This window comes from Rattus rattus, chromosome 8 (assembly GCF_011064425.1).
Source record: "Rattus rattus isolate New Zealand chromosome 8, Rrattus_CSIRO_v1, whole genome shotgun sequence".
Taxonomy (NCBI): Eukaryota; Metazoa; Chordata; class Mammalia; order Rodentia; family Muridae; genus Rattus; species Rattus rattus.
Genome location: NC_046161.1, coordinates 38,348,239 through 38,365,515, shown reverse-complemented (window position 1 = coordinate 38,365,515; position 17,277 = coordinate 38,348,239). Strand labels below are relative to the sequence as shown.

Genomic DNA, 17,277 nt, shown 5'->3' with positions numbered 1-17,277 from the left:
AGCTTTCTCCTCCCTATGGCCACAGCATGGGCCTATTTCACACTAGGGGTCATTCACTGTGACAGCCCTTACTTAACTGGTGTCCTGGTGCCACCATGCAGCCATCTGACAGTCAACCCCCCCCTCCCGCCCCCTGGGATTGCTATGCTGTTTCACTGAGAGCCTTCCAGAGTCTCTCAAGGCCCTTCTTCCATACCCACCATCGCTGTTCCAGCTCCTGACCTTACATGTTCTCCCTCCCTACCCCACCATAGCCACTCATCTCTCCAGATGTGCCCAGGGCAAAGCTATTACCCGAAAGGATGGTCAGGATGAAATATTAAATTTCCACTTACCCTTCTCACTCATGCATTGCCCTTAGACCAGTGGGGCTGGCAGCGCAGGGTCCAGCTGTGCCCCTTGGGGTGGTCCCCAGAGATTTCAGAGGGCACTTGCTGGTGTGGGGAGAAGGGCGATGTGGTTGTCTGCCACTTAGAGAACGAACAGCACTGGAAAAGCTTAGGGCATGGGGCTGAATCCCTCAGAGAGGCTGGAAGCTGCTCCCTGCAGGGCTGACGCTCAGCTCCTGAGCCTAGCAGCTCAAGGACTGCCTTGCTTTCTTGGCTCTTGGCTCCTGGCATTAGATTCGCCAATAACAGAGCCCTGGGACGACCCTTTTCCAACTGGAGCTCTGGGCGGTTTTAGATCAGTTGATCTTGATCACACTTTAGGAACTGTATGCAGAAGACCACACACTACCACTTACGCCCCCGACTACGGGTCCCACGACCGGTACTGGGTACCCATGGCAACTTCTTCCTCATGGCTAGTTTCCTCTTCCTCCTTTCTGCTCCTGGACCTGAGCCCCGGGAGCAGCCCTTCCTTGTGTCCACTGCCTTTGTTCCTGGGCGTTCAGAAAAGGGAGGATGCCCCTTTCCTGCCATCTGTGGCTCTGAGGCTGGGCACACTTGCCCTGGCAGGGTTTCTGGTCAGTCTACTCATGCTGATAAGTAGCATTGATTTGAAGATGCTTTGGGGCTCCTTACGTCCTCCAAATTTCCAGTCAGCCGTTTTCCCAGAGTGCCTGGGTGGCAGAGTGGGATGCTGTGGTGATGTTGGTGATCCTGTTGGAGGGACCACTCCAGCACTCCCTTATATCCATACGGGGATATGAATGGCGGAGAACGGAATATAAGTTTGACTATCTCCCCATTACAGATTGGGAAGCTCAGGCTCGGAGAGGCAAAGAACTTATTTAAAGCCACACAGCCAAGAAGAGTCCTTATAGGAACACATTTCTGGCCTTCAAGTGACATACTGGTCATACACACATAGGTCATGTCCCAGGTGACGCCTCATAGGAGGTGGCTGTGCTTTTCCTCATCCAACCCTATAGTCTAGGGGGTCAGAGCTCAGGCCCCTGGGGCTCCAAACTGTTCCAGAAGGGAGAAGTGTGTGGCAGTCCTCTTCTGCATGTCTGCCACTCTATAGGAATTCCCAAACCCTATCCTGGCCTGTCACCTCGGCTGACACCAGTCTCCAGCCCTGGCACCTCTGCTCCTATAAACAGTCTCAGAGTCAGGGGTGGGGAGTTAAGAAAATAGTGAGTGACCACACCTTCTTGTTCCTAGGTAACAAGACAGCCCCAAGGACAGGTCAGTGCAGTGCTAGGAGAGCTCCAGCTGCTCTCTGTGCAGATGTGTTTGGAGCCTACCCACAGCTGAGATCTCACTTCTGAGATAGAGACTCAGAGCCAGCAAAGTCTTCAGGCTCCCCCAGACCTGTGTCTAGCTACAACTCTGACCATCACCTAGCTTCCTGAAGCCCAAGGTCACTCTGCACATGTTACATCCTGTCTCCTTTGGTGGCAGCGGGACGTCCCTTCCTGTTTTCAGAGGTTCTTTGTGACACTTTCTCAGCCTACAAAGGAATTTAGGTCTGATATTACAGACACTCTCCGTTGTGAAGTTTGGTGGCAATTTACTCCTTGGTGCATTTCTTTTGATGCTCCCTCCCACTAATGACAAGGATAATTCTGGAGGTCGGGACAATAATCACAGAGCCCTGGCCACTTACTGAGTCCTGCTAGGTTATGTGACCTACATTCTGTGTCACTGGACAGCAACCCTTCCTTCAAGGCAGGTCACCCTGCCCCCATTATACAGATGAGGCCTGCTCAGGTCATGTCCCAGGTGAGGTCTCCCCGCAGAACATCAAAGTGCTTATTTCCCCGGACAGACTGACACACACACATCCCTCATATAGTGACAGAAAGATCTGGGAAAAGAGCAATTCAGTCTGGAGATATATGTATCCAATGCCTTCAGGGAGCGTGCACGCCCCAGCCTCCATGCACGACGCTGTCTTGTGTTCTGCTTGAGGCTAGCTTCATCCTGCAGCCCTACAGGTTTTCTCACCTCCAGTCTGTAGAACTTGGAGGTCATGGGCTCTGTCAGCAGACCTGCCCCACCAAGCCAGCCTGATTCCCTGGTGCAAGCGTTCAGCTGTAGCTCCTAAATTCCACAGCTGAAAACAGCATTTCCTGTCCTCTCTGGCTGAGGGTCATTCTGACTGCACTCTTTAGCCCCATGTAAAGCAAAGAGAAAACTGCAAAGAAAGAATCGTGGCCTGAACCCCAGAAAAGCAAGAGAGGAAAAGACACACACTTCCCATCCCGATGCAATGAGCGGAGCGGGTGCAGCCACGGAGGAACCTGAGGATGGGAGCGGCAGGGAGGCTGAAGATTCCTACCTGTGATATTGACCTCCACCTGGCCAGAGCGGGTGCCAATAGGGTTGGTGGCCTCACAGATGTAGGTTCCTGCTAGGCTGTAGTTGATAGGTCCCCGGAAGAAGAGGGTTCTGTTCTGGGCCTCTACGCCCTTGGGGAGAGAGCCATTCAACCTATAGATATTGGGAGACACAGTGAAGGGTTATGACTCTTCAGACCCAAGAAGTTCCTAGGGCATCCACTTGGCTCAAGTGCTATCTGCCAGCTCTTTTAGCTGTGTGTGTGTATTAGGGTCTGTTTGGGATAGAGGAAGAGAGTGACAACAATCCCCCCTCACATCTCACAGTCTTGTGGTATTCAGTAATTTATGTCTTTTTTTTGTTTTGTTTTTGTTTCTTTTTGTTTTGAGACAGGGCTTTGTTATGTAGCCCAGGGTGGTTCTGCACTTGATCTTAGCCAAAAGGCCGAGAAGCGATCCAGGGTGGTTCTGAACTTGCAGTAACCCTGACTGGGTTCCTGTGGTGCTGTGATTACAGGACTTGGGCTACCATGCCTGGCGGTTCACCGTTGATCATCAAACCGCTGAAATGTATTCAAGGCAGGTGGGTCCCACTCCCACATCACAGACGAAACCCGAAACCGGAGATCCAAGGCCAAGGACACACAGCTAGGAAGCAGTAGAGCGAGAGCCAGCTGGGCCTGCAGGCTACAGGAGAGTTCTACTGCTCCTGGGTCCTCTTGCTGGCCCTTTGCCTCCTGGGTAGTGGGCTGACAACAGAGATACTGGGGTCCTGACCCTAGATAGCTCTCCTCTAGTGGGGCCACTGGGGCCAAGTGCCTTTGAAGAAGCTAGTCAGATGGACAAACAGGCCTGGTTGAGCTCTTTTCTCATTGACGATCTAGCCATTGCTGGGTATGTCTTAAGACGTTTCCATGTGGGCACCTTCATTCTTGTTCGTTCTTCTCCAGGTAAGCCGGCAGCCACTCTGGCTACAGGGCTGACTGGCCAGCAGGTCCCACCCACCTCATCTTCAGAAGCAGTTTTGTGCCAAGAAATGGAAGCTAACAGGGAGGGCCTGTCAGGGCTCTCTCCTGCCTAGAAAAAAAACCCTCTAGACTCACTCTGAGCTGCTGCCTTCTGGTCACACATGTCAACTTTCTTAGCTTCCACCACACCCTGTCTGCGTCCCTAGCTCTCTGCGGAAAGAACGCTCGCTTGAGATATTCAAGTCGGCTAGAGCGGCTGGGTTTGTTTCTCTCTGAGGGTCAAGAACCAGACTGTAAAAGCCAGGCACGGGACAGTGGGACATGGGGGTCCGCTGCTACTTCCACCCAGAGAACCTGGGGTTGCTGAAGGACTAGGGACAAAGAGAGACTGGGGTGTTCCAGAACACCAGCTTCCCAGGGGACACCTTGATAAAAATAAATAGTGGGAACCGGGGTGGGATGACTCAGGCTGAATCACCAAACGAAAATGACAAAACTCTTTATTAGGGAGAGAAGGGAAGCCGGTTATGAGAGAAGCCCCTGCTGGCAGGATTATTAGTTCCAAACCCAAGCACTCCAGTGCTGAGGTGTGAGTACAAAGTATGTGTGTGCATGTTGGGGCGGGGGGTCTCTTAAACCAACCCCTGTGGAAAAATCTGAGCTTAGATTCTAATCCTCCTTACTCCCCAGAGGTGGGTGGTTGGGCCTCTGTGGGATGTTTTCAGGGGACAAGCCAGCCTGCAGCACTCACGTGGTCCAGTGGTACTCAGTGGCCGGCGGATTAGCGTCTGCTTTGCACGTAAGCTTCACATCTGTCCGCTGTAGGTACCAGTTGCCATCGAAGCCTTCAATGGTCACCTCAGGTTCATCTGTGAGGCAAGGTTGGGGGTGGATGTTGGAAAAGGGCGAGGTCAGTGGGACAGACAGGGAAGGGATAGAAGGCACAGTTAAGGAAGGAGGATGGTGAGAACATGGGAGTAGCTTGGAGAACTAGTGGGTATCACGGGACCTCAGCGGAAGCTGCAAGGGGAAAGGTTAGGACGGGGAGAAGTGACAGAGGGGACAGGGAGACTGCAGTATCTTGGAAGAGAAAGTAGCGGGAAGAGATTAGGGGACAGAAGAGGAAGGGCCCCTGGCCGTGGCTCACACTGCACGTTGAGTGTCAGGCTCTCCCTGAAGCGGTCCAGGTGATAGTTGACGATGCAGGCCAGGGACTGCCGGTGGGCTTCCCTGCTGGGCACCAAGCGGTAACGGCTGATGACGGTCACTGTGCCGTTGGGGTTCCGAATTTCCTGGTACTCTGCCTCGCCCTTCAGCCTCGTTTCCCAGGACACCACGCTGGGAGGCTTCCCGTTGGCTGAGGTGCAGGTGGCCACCAGGACCTTGTCATCCTGTCCCTTCCTGGCTCGAAGCACAGCCTGAGTGCCCTCGATCCAGTTGGTGGGTTTGGCTGTGGGGGCAACACCATGGCATTAGTTGAAATTGCCTGGGTATCTGCTAGGGACCCACCCTGGTCATCTCTTGACTCTCAGCTGTGCTTTGCTAAAAGCCCTTCCCAGAATTTCTCCTGGGAAGTCCCTCAGGCCAGCCAGCCTTCCTTGCTGCATAAACAGCCTTGGTTTTAGGCTTCTAAGAGCCTTGGCGTGTTCAGCTTCCTTCCTTACCATGGTGTCTAAAGCGCCTGGCTGCTTCCTAGGCTCCAACACAAGTAATTCCCTTGGTGGGAGTCCCAACCTAAACACAGTGTCTGTCCCTGTCCAAAGGCCCCACCCCAATCCTTGAGGAATTGTCAAGTGGGAGGCACTATGCCTGGACTTATATGTGTGTGCCAAGCCAACAGGGGTGTCTGTGGCCACGGAAGCACATGTTAAAGATGGCCAAGCCATCGAGAAAAAGAAAAAAGAGGCCCAGGGCAGCTTACCCATCACGGTGAGATTGAGCTGGCTCTCCCGGTTGCCCGTGGGGAAGGTGGCAAATTCACAGATGTACATGCCCTCGTCCTCCAGCTCCAGGTGGGAGAGGCGGATGGTGCCGTCAATGAAGGAGGGCCGCAGGAACTCCACTCGTTTCTCGTAGGGAGGCAGCACAGAAACACCCATCGTTGGGTTGTAGATGGCCATGTTCTGCTTGGAGCCATTGGAGGCCTTCTGCCATGTGACCTGGGTGATCTTCACAGTGGGCAGTGGGTTGGCAAAGCTGCAGTGCAGAATCACATCTGTGCCGATGAAGCCATACATGGAGTCGTTCACCTGCACCACCTGCGTGTGAGTGCCTGGAAGACGGGATGATGGGAAAGTGGTCAGCACCGGGCACGACTCCCCACTCCTCGCTCTCTGCCCCCTGCTTTTTGGCGCTTACAGCAGTCATTACGTGTATAACTCTTCTTATGGAAATAATCACTGGGTCTGGTGGCTTGTGGCTCAAACCCCCGCACGCACTTGGGAGGCCAAACAGGAAGTTTGCTATGGGGCTTTAGGTCGAGCCTGGGTTACACCGGAAGTTCTAGAACAACGGCCTGCGACACAAGTGAAACTCATTTCATCCACTCCACTCCCCCTTCCCAAATAGATAAATTACTTGATATAAAGACCACTTATAGACTGTTAAGATGGCTCAGTGGGTAAAGCACTGGCTCCCAAGCATGGTGACCTAAATTTGATACTCAAAACCCTGTAATTGTTCTCTGTCCTCCGCACACCCACAATGGCTTATGCACGCGCGCACACGCACACGCACACACACACACACACACACACACTAAATAAATAAATAAATAAATGAATTTAATAATAAAATCCCACTCCGGATAATTCTGAAAAGTACTGAGAAGACAATGACATCATTCACTTGTAGCTCAGAATGGCCTTGAGCTCATTTTCCTCATCCGTCTCAGCTTCCTGAGTGCTGGCCTCCTTCATGCATACCACAACCATGCCTGGTTCCGATCTCTCTCTATACATTTGCATGAGAATGTGCTACGCATCCACATGGGGCTCTGAGGTTGTTGTTAAAGCTCTTCCTCAATTGAGTTCCAACATATTTTCTTTCTTTTTCTTATTTGTTTATTTACCTATGTATTTATCACGGGGTCTTCCTATGTAGTCCTGGATGGCTTAGAATTTGCTGTATGAAGCAGACTGGCTTCAAATCTGCAGACATCTGCTTACCTCTGCCTCCTCAGTGCTGGAGGTAAAGGCATGAGTTTCTCAGTCTTCTATTTTTAGGCAAGGTCTCTCTGTTGGACCTAGATGGGCTTAGTCTGTCTAGCCAGCCCACTCCAGGGATCCCAGCTTTGTCTTCTGGGCAGGCCACTATGAACATCTGGCATTTGTGTGGGTGCTGGGGACCCTAAATGTGATTCTCATGCTTTTGTGGCAAGCACTTTACCCACTCCCTACCTCTCTACATTAATTAAAACAAAACAAAACCCAGAATCCCCAAAGAAACAAAAACCAAACGAAACCAACAAGAAAGAAAGAAAGAAAAAATAAAAGAAAGAAAAAAATGAAAGAAAGAAAGGAAGGAAGAAAACCCCTCAAACTAAACAAAATCAGAACCATAGTGTAGAGATTGTTCCAAATGCTGCTTTTCAGTGAGTGGTACAGGTCAGTGTCCCATGTTAGTGAACATACACACACACCCCACTTTCTCCCTTTTGTCTGGTTCTGTGGACGGAGTCCAGGACCTTGCTCACGCCTGTCAAGTTTTCCACCACTGAGCTACCCTCCAGCTCTACCTCCTCATGCCCTCCCATGATGCCTTGTAATCTACACAGTCAAGTCTGATCTTGAACTAAGCCTCTTCCTGCCTCAGCCTCCAGAATGCTGGGATTGCGGGTGGCGCAGTCATCCTACCTAGCATGCCGCCATTTTTGTATGAGGGCCGAGAGCTCTGCTTTCCAAGAAGAGCCCTAGCTAGTTTTCCTGGGTCTTAGTCCCCTCATCTGAGTCAGATAATCCAGTGTCCTTTTCCTTACCCATTGCTGGGGAATCAGATGGCATATAGTAAGAGAGGACATGGGGGAAAAGGGGCAGGAATCTGGAGAAGGGACTGGGGATGCCCAGCAAGGAGGGCCCTTCCCCTTCAGCTCCCGTAAGGCTTACTTAAGCCCTTCCGTTAGAAAGCTGCCCAGTCTGGTCCTCCAGGCTCCTCCCAGAGCAGCTTCTCTGTTTCAGACTATGGCTGTTTATACCCAAGACTTCTACCCTGGACTATGAACTCCTACAGGGAACTCTTTTCCTTCCTGAATTCCCAAAGCCCAGCCCAGCTCAGCATCTGGCTTACACAGCAGGCTTCCGTGTTTCCTTTTCTCTAGTGGAGCAAATATTTATCGCTGGGCAAACTGCAGTGGCAGCCAAGAGAATGGAGATTCCTTGGAAGAAGCAGGCAGCTGGGTGACAAAAGTTTACCCAGCTTCCTCATCTAAGAGTCTTTTCCTTAACCTGAGCTTGGCGCTAGTCTGGGGCAACCACCCCAGACCAGGCTCTGCCCATCTATCACTTCTTTCCATCTGTGACAAGTCCCTAAGGCAGCATCTTTGTCATGTGACTGTATTGTTCCTGTCATTGATAAGTGACCACAGTTGTGAACTTCTTATCCTGCATCTCCAGTTTACTGATCATCAATAATAGCAGGCCCTCCACCAACCCAGAGGCAGGAGGATAGCTCCAAGAGACCTGGGATCCTTGCCTCCTCTGTGTGGTGGAGAGGTGGGGTCTCCTGGGAAGATCACTTTAGCACATGGTCACTTTAGCACACTGCTCCCCATTCCACTCCTCTAGAGACCACAGTGACCTCAGCTTAGTATACAGTAGGCTCTCAAGAGACACACGCTAAGCCAGGCATGGTGGAGCATGCTTGCAATATTAGCATTCAAGAGTCAGAAGTCAGATGGATAGTAAGTTCAAGGCCAGCCTGGACTACACAGTACGACTTGAGATGTAGGGGATGTAAGGAAGAAGGGAGAAAAGGAGAAGAGGTGTGGGGAGAGAGGGGGTAAGGGAGGAAAGAAGAGAAGGAGAAAGAGAGGGGCGGCAGCAGGGGCGGTGGCGCTGGATTACTGAATTCCTTCTAATGTCTCGATTTGGCTCTCCCAAACCATACCCTCAACACTGAGAATTCCATACACATCCCCATCCTTTTCACCATTGGCACAGCCTTACCAAGCACATCAAGCTGTGTTCCCATCCCTCCAGCTGGCCCTTGGAAGCATCAGGCACCCCAAGCAGAGGGGTAAGGAGCTGGAGGAGGTGGGAGGAGGAAAGTGACACAACTTGGGGTTTGAATTTCCGCCTACCCGTGGGACCCAGGCAGCCATTCCCTTGCCTCTTCAAAGGAGCAGGCTCGGTGCCCCGGGTCTCCTGTTTCCTTCTGGCTCTGTCTGTCAGCAGCCCAGCCCTTGTCCCACCCAGAAGCAGTCCTGAGAGGAGGCTAGTGGGTCAGATGGTCTAGCACTCTTGCTGACTGGTCAGCTGGCAAGCGACTAATTCCTCCATCTTCCCTGACAGGATAAATGGGTGCTCCCTGAATGCTCCTCCAGCCTCCGCTCCCCAGGCCTGCCAGAGGCTGCCCAGCAGCCGTGATAATGTGAGCATAATTGGGGAACTTGCGCCACATAAAGCTGAGAACTGGAAAAGCCAGTTGGGAGGGCTTGGGACACAGGTGAGAGTTGGGGGAAGGTGCATGGGCATCAGGAACTATCTTGGTGCTAGGTGTGGTTGGCCTGGAAGGGGCACATGGCCCACTGACCCCAGTATCCCTTCTCCTTGCATCCCTCTGCAGGTGTGTGGCTGGCGGGGGTGGGGTAGGGGGGTGGGTGCTTGTTACACAGGCTGACATTCCTATGCTACTTCCCAAGCAGTGACTTCACCCTTCAAGGATAAGGCAGTGCCAAGAGGGGAGGTTGCTGATGATGCCCGTGGAGGTTGAGGAGGTTCCTGTGCCAAAGCAGGTGTGTGTGTGTATGTGTGTGTGTGTGTGTGTGTGTGTGCGCTCACGTGTGGGTACACGCTCATGTCTATGTCTTCTCTAAGTATACTGGGTAGAGGCTGTTTGTCTCTCCACTGGCTTCTCCAGAAGCAGCTTCATGATGATGCAGAGAGGAACATTCTTGGCATCCCCTCATTGTATACAAAAGCATTCCTGGCACTTTCTGTCCCTGTGATGGGCTGGGTCAGGACACAGAGGACTTCTCAGTAGCGGGTGTGTTCACTTTTACTCTTGGCCTCTGTTAACCAGGCTGGGAGGTAGCCCATGGGTGGCATGTGGGGCTCCTGGAGCATTGACAGTGCCAGAAAGAGGGGACAAAAGACTAGTAAAAATAGGTCCCTCTTCCACATGCCACCCTGAGGGGCCTGGTTCCCAAACTTCTTGGACCAAGCGTGTCAAGTCAAGTCTAAGTACCCAGCTCTTAGCCTGGATGGCTTAAAAAATGTTTTTAAGGAAGCGGGAATCAGTCTTGAACAGGTAGAAGAGGAGCAGGCCTGGGAAAAGGAACAGGATGAATAGGTGCCTGCTGGGGCGGGCGGCAGGAGTCGGGACCATAGTATATGCTCATCTCTCTTCATTTCTGCCCTGGCTTCCTAATGTGGGACACAGCCAGGGTGGCCCCTGAGCTCAGTGGGATCTTTCTGGCATCTACTGAGGTGCACACAATGAGGCTGGGAAGAGTCTGCACTCTGCCTTGGTCGGTGCCATCCAGTGGCCGATGACTCAAGCCTTTCTGTGACTCAGTTTACACCGAGGGTGCACATGTGCAAAGTTCCAACAGTTAATGCCCGCCCCGTGAGACTTGTGAGGGTGAAATGAAGGAGTACGTGGTGAACCCAGGAGGCAGCATTAGCACAAAGTAAATGCCCAGTCGGTGTTGGCTGCTGCTGTCACCGTTGGCATTGTCACCATCGCCACCAGCATCAGCATCACCTTCCTCACTATCCCCATCATCTGTGAAACAGTGGGTCTCCCTCTCTAGGACTTCATTCAACTAATGCTTACTGATCATCCACCTGGCAGTAGGCACTGTACAGAACCCCCTCTTCTGGGACACCATGAGGTTCTTGCTCCTGACTCTCTGTGGGCACTTCTACTAGGACCCCAATGGCACAGAACAGGCAACTGTACCCATTACTATTTCCCACCCTTGTGTGGAGTCTGTATCCTGTCACTCAACAGCTGTCTAGCTACCGTGGGAAAAGCAGGGACACGCTTGTCCTTGAGCTGTGTCAACCACATTTTGCCTGACATTGTAGGCCTAAGTGTGGGAAACCTGCTGACTCTTTGGTTACCTAAGCAATAGGAAAGTCCTCTTCCCCTGCAGATCATGGCCTGGAGTTTTGTGACATGGTGACACATGAGCGTTCAATGGTCCAGGCAACCTCCCACTAGCCAGGTCAAGAAGGATTGAGTCATCTGCCCAGGGACACGGAAGAGTAGCCCCCTGGTCTACTGCAGTTCCCACCCTAAACCTGTGTCTTGCTCAATCTCTCTCTCTCTAAGGCTTTTCTCTGGGTGGTGTCCTTCAGAAACCCCAAAGTACTTTGCAAACGATACAAATGTCAATCATAATACTCAGTCACAGTACTCATGGGTACCTTATGCTGGGGTCCAGTCACTGAGGGTCAGACATGTTGTCTAGGGAACTCAGGCTGGGGCACCTACTGTGTGCTATGTGCAGAACTGGATGGGTCAGGATAGGGGACAGGGTGCAGAGATCATGAGACCTGTGTCTGCAGGAGGGGGTCCAAGCAAGGAGTCTTTCCCTGCCCGCCCTGTATAGTCACAGTTGAAGACACTGGTCCCTGGGACTTGTGCTCTGGTGCCTCGGTCTCCTTAACAGAGCACAGGCTAGGCAGTTGGGGCGACCTGGCTTCTCAGAAGTGCTGACCCAGCAAGGCAAGCATCAGACCAGCCCCCCCTCCCCCCAACGTCACAGGCCCGCAAAAGCCCAAGCTCAGCAAGAAAACACAAAGGCTCTTCAGTTGTGGCAGACGAACCTGCTCCCCAAGGCCCTACCCTGCTTGCCGTAGAGCTAATCTACAGCGAGATGGCAAGAGTTCCCACGCATCGGGCGTGGCCACACCGGCAGGTTCTCCTCCTGTCCCTTTGACTTTAGAACTCCTGTCCTGGCTGGGTCTGGGCTCGGAAGGCGGGTGTGTAAAGGGGCACTTTGGTGAGGCCCACTCTGCCCTGGCCTGGCTGTGGTGATCTCCAGGCCTTCACTTCCTGAAACTTTGCCTCGGCATCTCCAGCAGTCGCTTGAGCAGAGGGTTAACGCGCGCATTAGAAGTCTGTGTGTAAAGGTGTAGGGTGCTGGGCTCTCTGACGAGAACCTGTGTCAAAGCGACGTCCCTTTCTTTCTTTTGTTGTACTCTGTTGTGAGACAAGCATTGCACACCGTCGCCTAAGCTGCCCTAGAACAAGACTGCTGCAGCCTAGACCGGCGTCAAACTCATAGCAGGTCTCCTTAATCTCTCGACTAAGCTTCCTGACTAATGGGATTCATTACAATGTGAGAGCTACATGAGTTACATGTGACATCTGGCTAGAAGAAAATCAACCCTGTTTCCCCCCAACTTGTCCATATGTCCGTGTGTCTGTGTGTCCATGTGTGTAGGTCAGGGGCTGCACTGGAAATCCAACCCAGGGCTTTGCACATGCTTGCTAAGTAAGTGCCCTACCAACAAAGTACAACCCCAGTTGAAACTAATACCCTTGGCTTCTAGGGCTTTCTAGGCATGTTCCCTCCCTCCCCTCCAGGAACTGGCAGACAGGACAGGACTTCCTTCCGGTGGCTGGTGAGAAACAGGTAAATGCAAGTTAGAATGACTCACTGTGGGGAGGGGGAAGGGTCCCTGAAACCTGCTGAGTCAGCAAGGTGACCTAAGGCTTTCGGACCCTCCCCTCAGCCCAGCTTCTTTCTCAAATGTCAACTCTCTGGAAGTTCAGGCCGGAAGCATTCAGGCTGGCAAGTAAGAAATGGGATCAGGAGGGAACTCCCTTTCTGGGGTCACACTCCTCTCTCTTGGAAGACTGTGCCAACCTGTCATCTGGACCTGATCATTCTGCCAGGAAGAACCCATAAGGGCAGGCACTTGCTGAAGCCCTTTGAACTTGTCCTTTCTCGTATCTATGCCCCAGGCACGATTCCCCATTAATTCAGGAGCTCCTTGGCTCCCAGGCTGCAACACCTGCTTCCAAACTCCCCTTCACACCTGGGATGGGGCCACGGTGACCCCGATTTAGAGGGCACCAGGAGCAGACTGAGGCAATGGCTGTCCCACTCCTTGTCCCAGTGTCCAGCCAGCCCTCTCTAGGGAGACACAGCAAGGAGGCATAGAACATGTCCTGGCCAGGCACAGTAGCTAGTGGCGGCTTCATTTCCTATCTCTTGCAGCTCAGGGACCTCTGCTGGTGAGAAGGCCTTGGGGAATTCTCTTGGGGACAGAGTTTCTGGAATGGCTCCAGGGGCTCTGTATCCCTTCCACTCACTACCAGCCACTTGCAGTAGTGATAATGTCCTATGATCCCACAGTCAGGGGCTAATTGCTACTGTCTGAGCCCAGGCGCCTCCACCCCCAGTTCTGGGGTCACAGAAACTGCCCATGTTTTCCTCTTGGCTGAATGCTCCCCCCCTCGACTCCCCACATGGAGTTGGTTAATGATGGGCTGTGGGGCTGGCGCCCGGTTGCCTTGGGTGGGGGAACACAATGCGTGGGAGAAGAGGGGGCGCGGCAGCCTGGGAAAGGACCTGGAAGGAGCCAGGGCGCAGGATCTTCCAGACAGACTGGGCCAGCCCCACTCCCCTGCCAGTACAGAAGCCCCGAGGGTGGCAGCAGCCATGGGGGTGCCCTGACAAGCTCTGTCTCTCCCTGAAACTTGGCAGGGTGGGTTGGGGGACCAAGATGAGTCAGGGAGCTGGGCTTTGGTTCTCCCATCAAGGAACGCAGAAGAGGTTGGGAATTCTGGACCACTCTCTTGCAGGCCCACTTCCTGTTGTCACTCCATCCCCTGAGGCTCTGGTAAGCAGGGACTCTACTTTGGCACACCAGGAACACAGTGCCTCACTCCTGGCTCTACTTGTCTCCATCTCTAGTCTTCAAGGTGTTAGGTCTCAGCCTCCTCTACTTCCTCTAGTAGTCTTACCACCTTTCCTCTGGGCAGTGGTGAGGGGAAGGCTACATGCAGGAAACTGGGACAGGTAGGCCCTGGTCCCTACCACTCGGTCCTTGTTGTCTCCAGGCTTGAGTAGGGAGTGGTGGTCCTGAGGAACCCCGGAAGGGTTCTGTGGCCCTAACCTGTTCAGTTCACTCTGCCACAACTTTGCCTCTCTTGGGAGTCACTGTGAACTGACCACTCAGTTCTCTGACTTTGTATGCTGGCCAACTTCTCCTGGAAGTCCTCCCAGATCAAATCCACGGTGTACCACAGCAAAGCTGGGGTATATAGGAGGTTCTTCCATAGCCAAGCAGTCGCCCAGTCCAGCCCACAGTAGCTTCAAAACAGCTTTGTTACCAAGCGGCACTGGTTCAAATCTAACCCCTCCCCCCTCGCCAAGCTCCTCCTACCCCTACCCTCATCACCAGTGATCTCTCACTTCATATTCTCAACACTCCTGGCCTGGGCCCCCATGCACAACCCCTTCCTTTGTAACTCCAACACCCATGCCTTATGCCTTCTTCCTTCCTGCTCAGGCCTTGACCCTGAGTAGCTTAGACCACCTGCCATTGGCCCACTGCAGGACGATGCTGAGTGCCCTGGCTGGGGCTCCCATGTTGTAAAGTAAACTTCCTGAACTCCTCAAGATCAAGCCCAAGGTCACCTAAGTGGGCTTCGAACTCATGGCGATCTTCCTGCTTCGGCCTCCTATATGCTGGGATTAAAAATGTGAGCCCACCACGCCCCAAGGGAAGGTGTTGAACAGAGAGTCCCAGACTAAGAACAACAGTGAGGAAATGAGGGTGGGGAAGACTGCTAGAGGTTTGTCTTGCTATCCCTTCTGTTAAACATATCCTTTGACTTCTGTCCTTCCCAAGTCCCTTCTTGGGGAGGCAGCTTCCTGGAGCCCTCTCTTCTTGCCCTTGTCGTGGCTTAGGTGGGACTGTGCGTTCAGGGTGCACACGTAGGCATGCACTTGTTATAGCATGTCAGCCAAAGCCTGGCACTCAGACCTCACAGGGCACCCCTACTGGTTGGTGGAGAAGTCTGTAAGCCAGCTGTGGTCCTGAGCCAAGGCTAACTAACCATTGTTCCAGGTCCAGTGGCAGCTCCTGGGAAGGGCATTAGCCAAGGGGCAGAAATGGAAGCTGAGACCTCACCCATACAGAGGGGACACAGCTTAAAGACGGACTCTTCCTTGCCTGAAAATGGGAATCCCCACACGGCGTGGGTCAGTTTGCTCACCTTTTCAATCCCATATCTTCCTGCTTTGCTTCCAAGCTGATAGGCTTGGTTCTTTCTCTCTCTTCTGTCCCAGTTCCTAGTAGCCCATCTCCCTTCCTTCCTCACACCAGAGCATAAGGTGAAAAATAGTTTTCTCACCTAACTGAGCTGCTGCAAGAGAAGCCTTGCTCCCTGCCCTCCACCTAAGCCTGTTTATGTCTGTGTGTTCTCCAGCTCCACCCCCTGCCCCCCTCCACAGCCCTGGGCTGCTCCTGCCTGACCTGGCCTTTTTTGACTTGCAGCCACAGAAGCCTCTGGCTCTAAGGCCAAGATTCAGAAAGGTGCGGTGACATAAGGGTAGCTGCCGCCGCAGTGAACACTACTGTCTCACGGCAGACACAGCCGGGGCTTCCCTGTGAGCGTGCGTGCACTGCCACTGACACGTTTGGGGAAGTGTAGGCAGCAGCCTTTTTGGAAGACTGCAGTTGAAGAGGGAGAGGCTGGGGGCTGCTAGAAGGCAGGGGAAGAATTCCCTAGGCTTCCCCAGGGGAACCTTTACAAGGCTCAGGATCCGCATGTGCCTTCCTCAGTGATCACGGTTCCAAACTATGGAGAAGCTCAAAATCTGCTTGGGCAGTGCAGGGCTCTCGGGTCTACCTTGTATCAGGAAGGGCAAGGTGGGCTACTCCGGCACCAAGCTCTGAAAAGGCTCTGTCTTGCAGAAAGGTTGTAGGGAGGGGAGGCTATCAGGCAGGTAGGTACACTGCCTGCCTAGAAGGAAGGCACATTCTAAGAGAAAGGGTTTTTGGGTGGGAGGTATGATGCCCAAGGGATTGAGAGGAAAATAGAGAGTGAGGTCTATAGAGACCATTGGGGTACATGAAGTAATTAGTCCGTCAACTTGAAGTTGCATGGATCTCTCTGGGCATCATTTTCCTCACATATGAAGCAGGGATCATGATAGTACTGTTTAATAGGGCTGATATAAGAGTGAAACCAGCCTGTTCCTATGTGTTCCTAGCATGATGGGCACATGGAGAAGCTACCTAGGTGCTGGTATTGGTAACACATGGGGAAAGACCTGCCTTGATACAGCCTTGATACAGGTGGTGAGTCAGTTTCCCAAGCAAGGGCACCTAGATAACTGCTAACATTTTGGGCCAGACAATCCCGCCTAGTGGGGTCTGTATTGTACCCTGTGAGACACTTAGCAACACCCCTGGTGTCTATACATTAGATATTAGGAACACCACCATCACTTACAACAATTAAATCATATTCAGACACCGTCACATGCCCCCAAAGGAATAAAATTGCCTTAATGAAGACCAAGGGACTAGCGGAGGAACCGAAGAACTCAGGCAGGGGAGACGAAATGCATGATGGGTGTGTAGGGCCAGCCATGGCAAGCTATTGGGAGTGAGAAGTGCCAGCGTGGGACAGTCCGATGGGGAAACCTTCCTTGTATGTCCTGGGAAAGAAGAGAGAGGTGGGCCTTCGTGTCTGAAGGACAGAGCTGAGCCATGTGGTCAGAACGCTGGGCTCAGGAGCTGCTCTTTGACAGACACAGGCCACCGAGAGACGTTTGTGTCTCCAGAGGATGGAAGAGCTCTGGGAAGGACAGTCAGGGAAAGGGATGCCAGCAGGTGGACAGGCCGAGAGAGCATTGCCAGAACCTCTAGCCAGGGAGGTTAGGAGGCTGTGGTGGTAGTAGGCCAGGATATACTCAGGGTGATGCTCGACAGAACCGAGGAGAAACAGCATCTTCCTCCGAGGGTGAACTGCTATCATTTTGGAAGGATTTTCACCTCATTTGGTTCCTGCTTAAGTGAAATCCACAACATGTGTTCTCTGCATTAGTGGAGTGTTTGTGCTTAATTAGTGGCAAATTCTTTCATATTAAAGTCATTAAGTTTTGCTGTTTGCGCTCCTCACCCTGGGCCTGGCTCTCCTGCCTTTGCTTTAATGTGGGAAGGCCTGACTAGTGATACCCAGTCTGGTGGGCTAAGGAGAGAGTCGTTCAAACATACATAGCCGTGCATACATGCATGCAAGCACGCATGCACACACTCTGCGACACGCAGACTCCGTTGCTCCATCCCTGATGGCTGTCCCACCCAGGACTGGCATTTGTCCCTCCTGGTCCTTTGTCTATACCCCCAGGCACGTGGCTGGCAGCTCTCCGTTGGCCTTGCCCCACCTTTG

The 17,277-nt window shown here is 52.8% G+C and overlaps 1 protein-coding gene across 1 annotated transcript in view; it reads right to left on the bottom strand.

Annotated features, from left to right (window-relative positions):
- The window catches only part of Nectin1 (nectin cell adhesion molecule 1), a 63,243-nt gene that overhangs the window by 10,678 nt on the left and 35,288 nt on the right, over positions 1-17,277 (bottom strand). Inside the window, exons 2-5 of the mRNA XM_032909463.1 lie at positions 5,618-5,968; positions 4,844-5,146; positions 4,448-4,565; positions 2,731-2,882 (exon numbers count right to left, since the gene is read on the bottom strand). Of these exons, the coding sequence (XP_032765354.1) occupies positions 2,731-2,882; positions 4,448-4,565; positions 4,844-5,146; positions 5,618-5,968 (924 nt within the window). The remainder of the gene's footprint in view (positions 1-2,730; positions 2,883-4,447; positions 4,566-4,843; positions 5,147-5,617; positions 5,969-17,277) is intronic.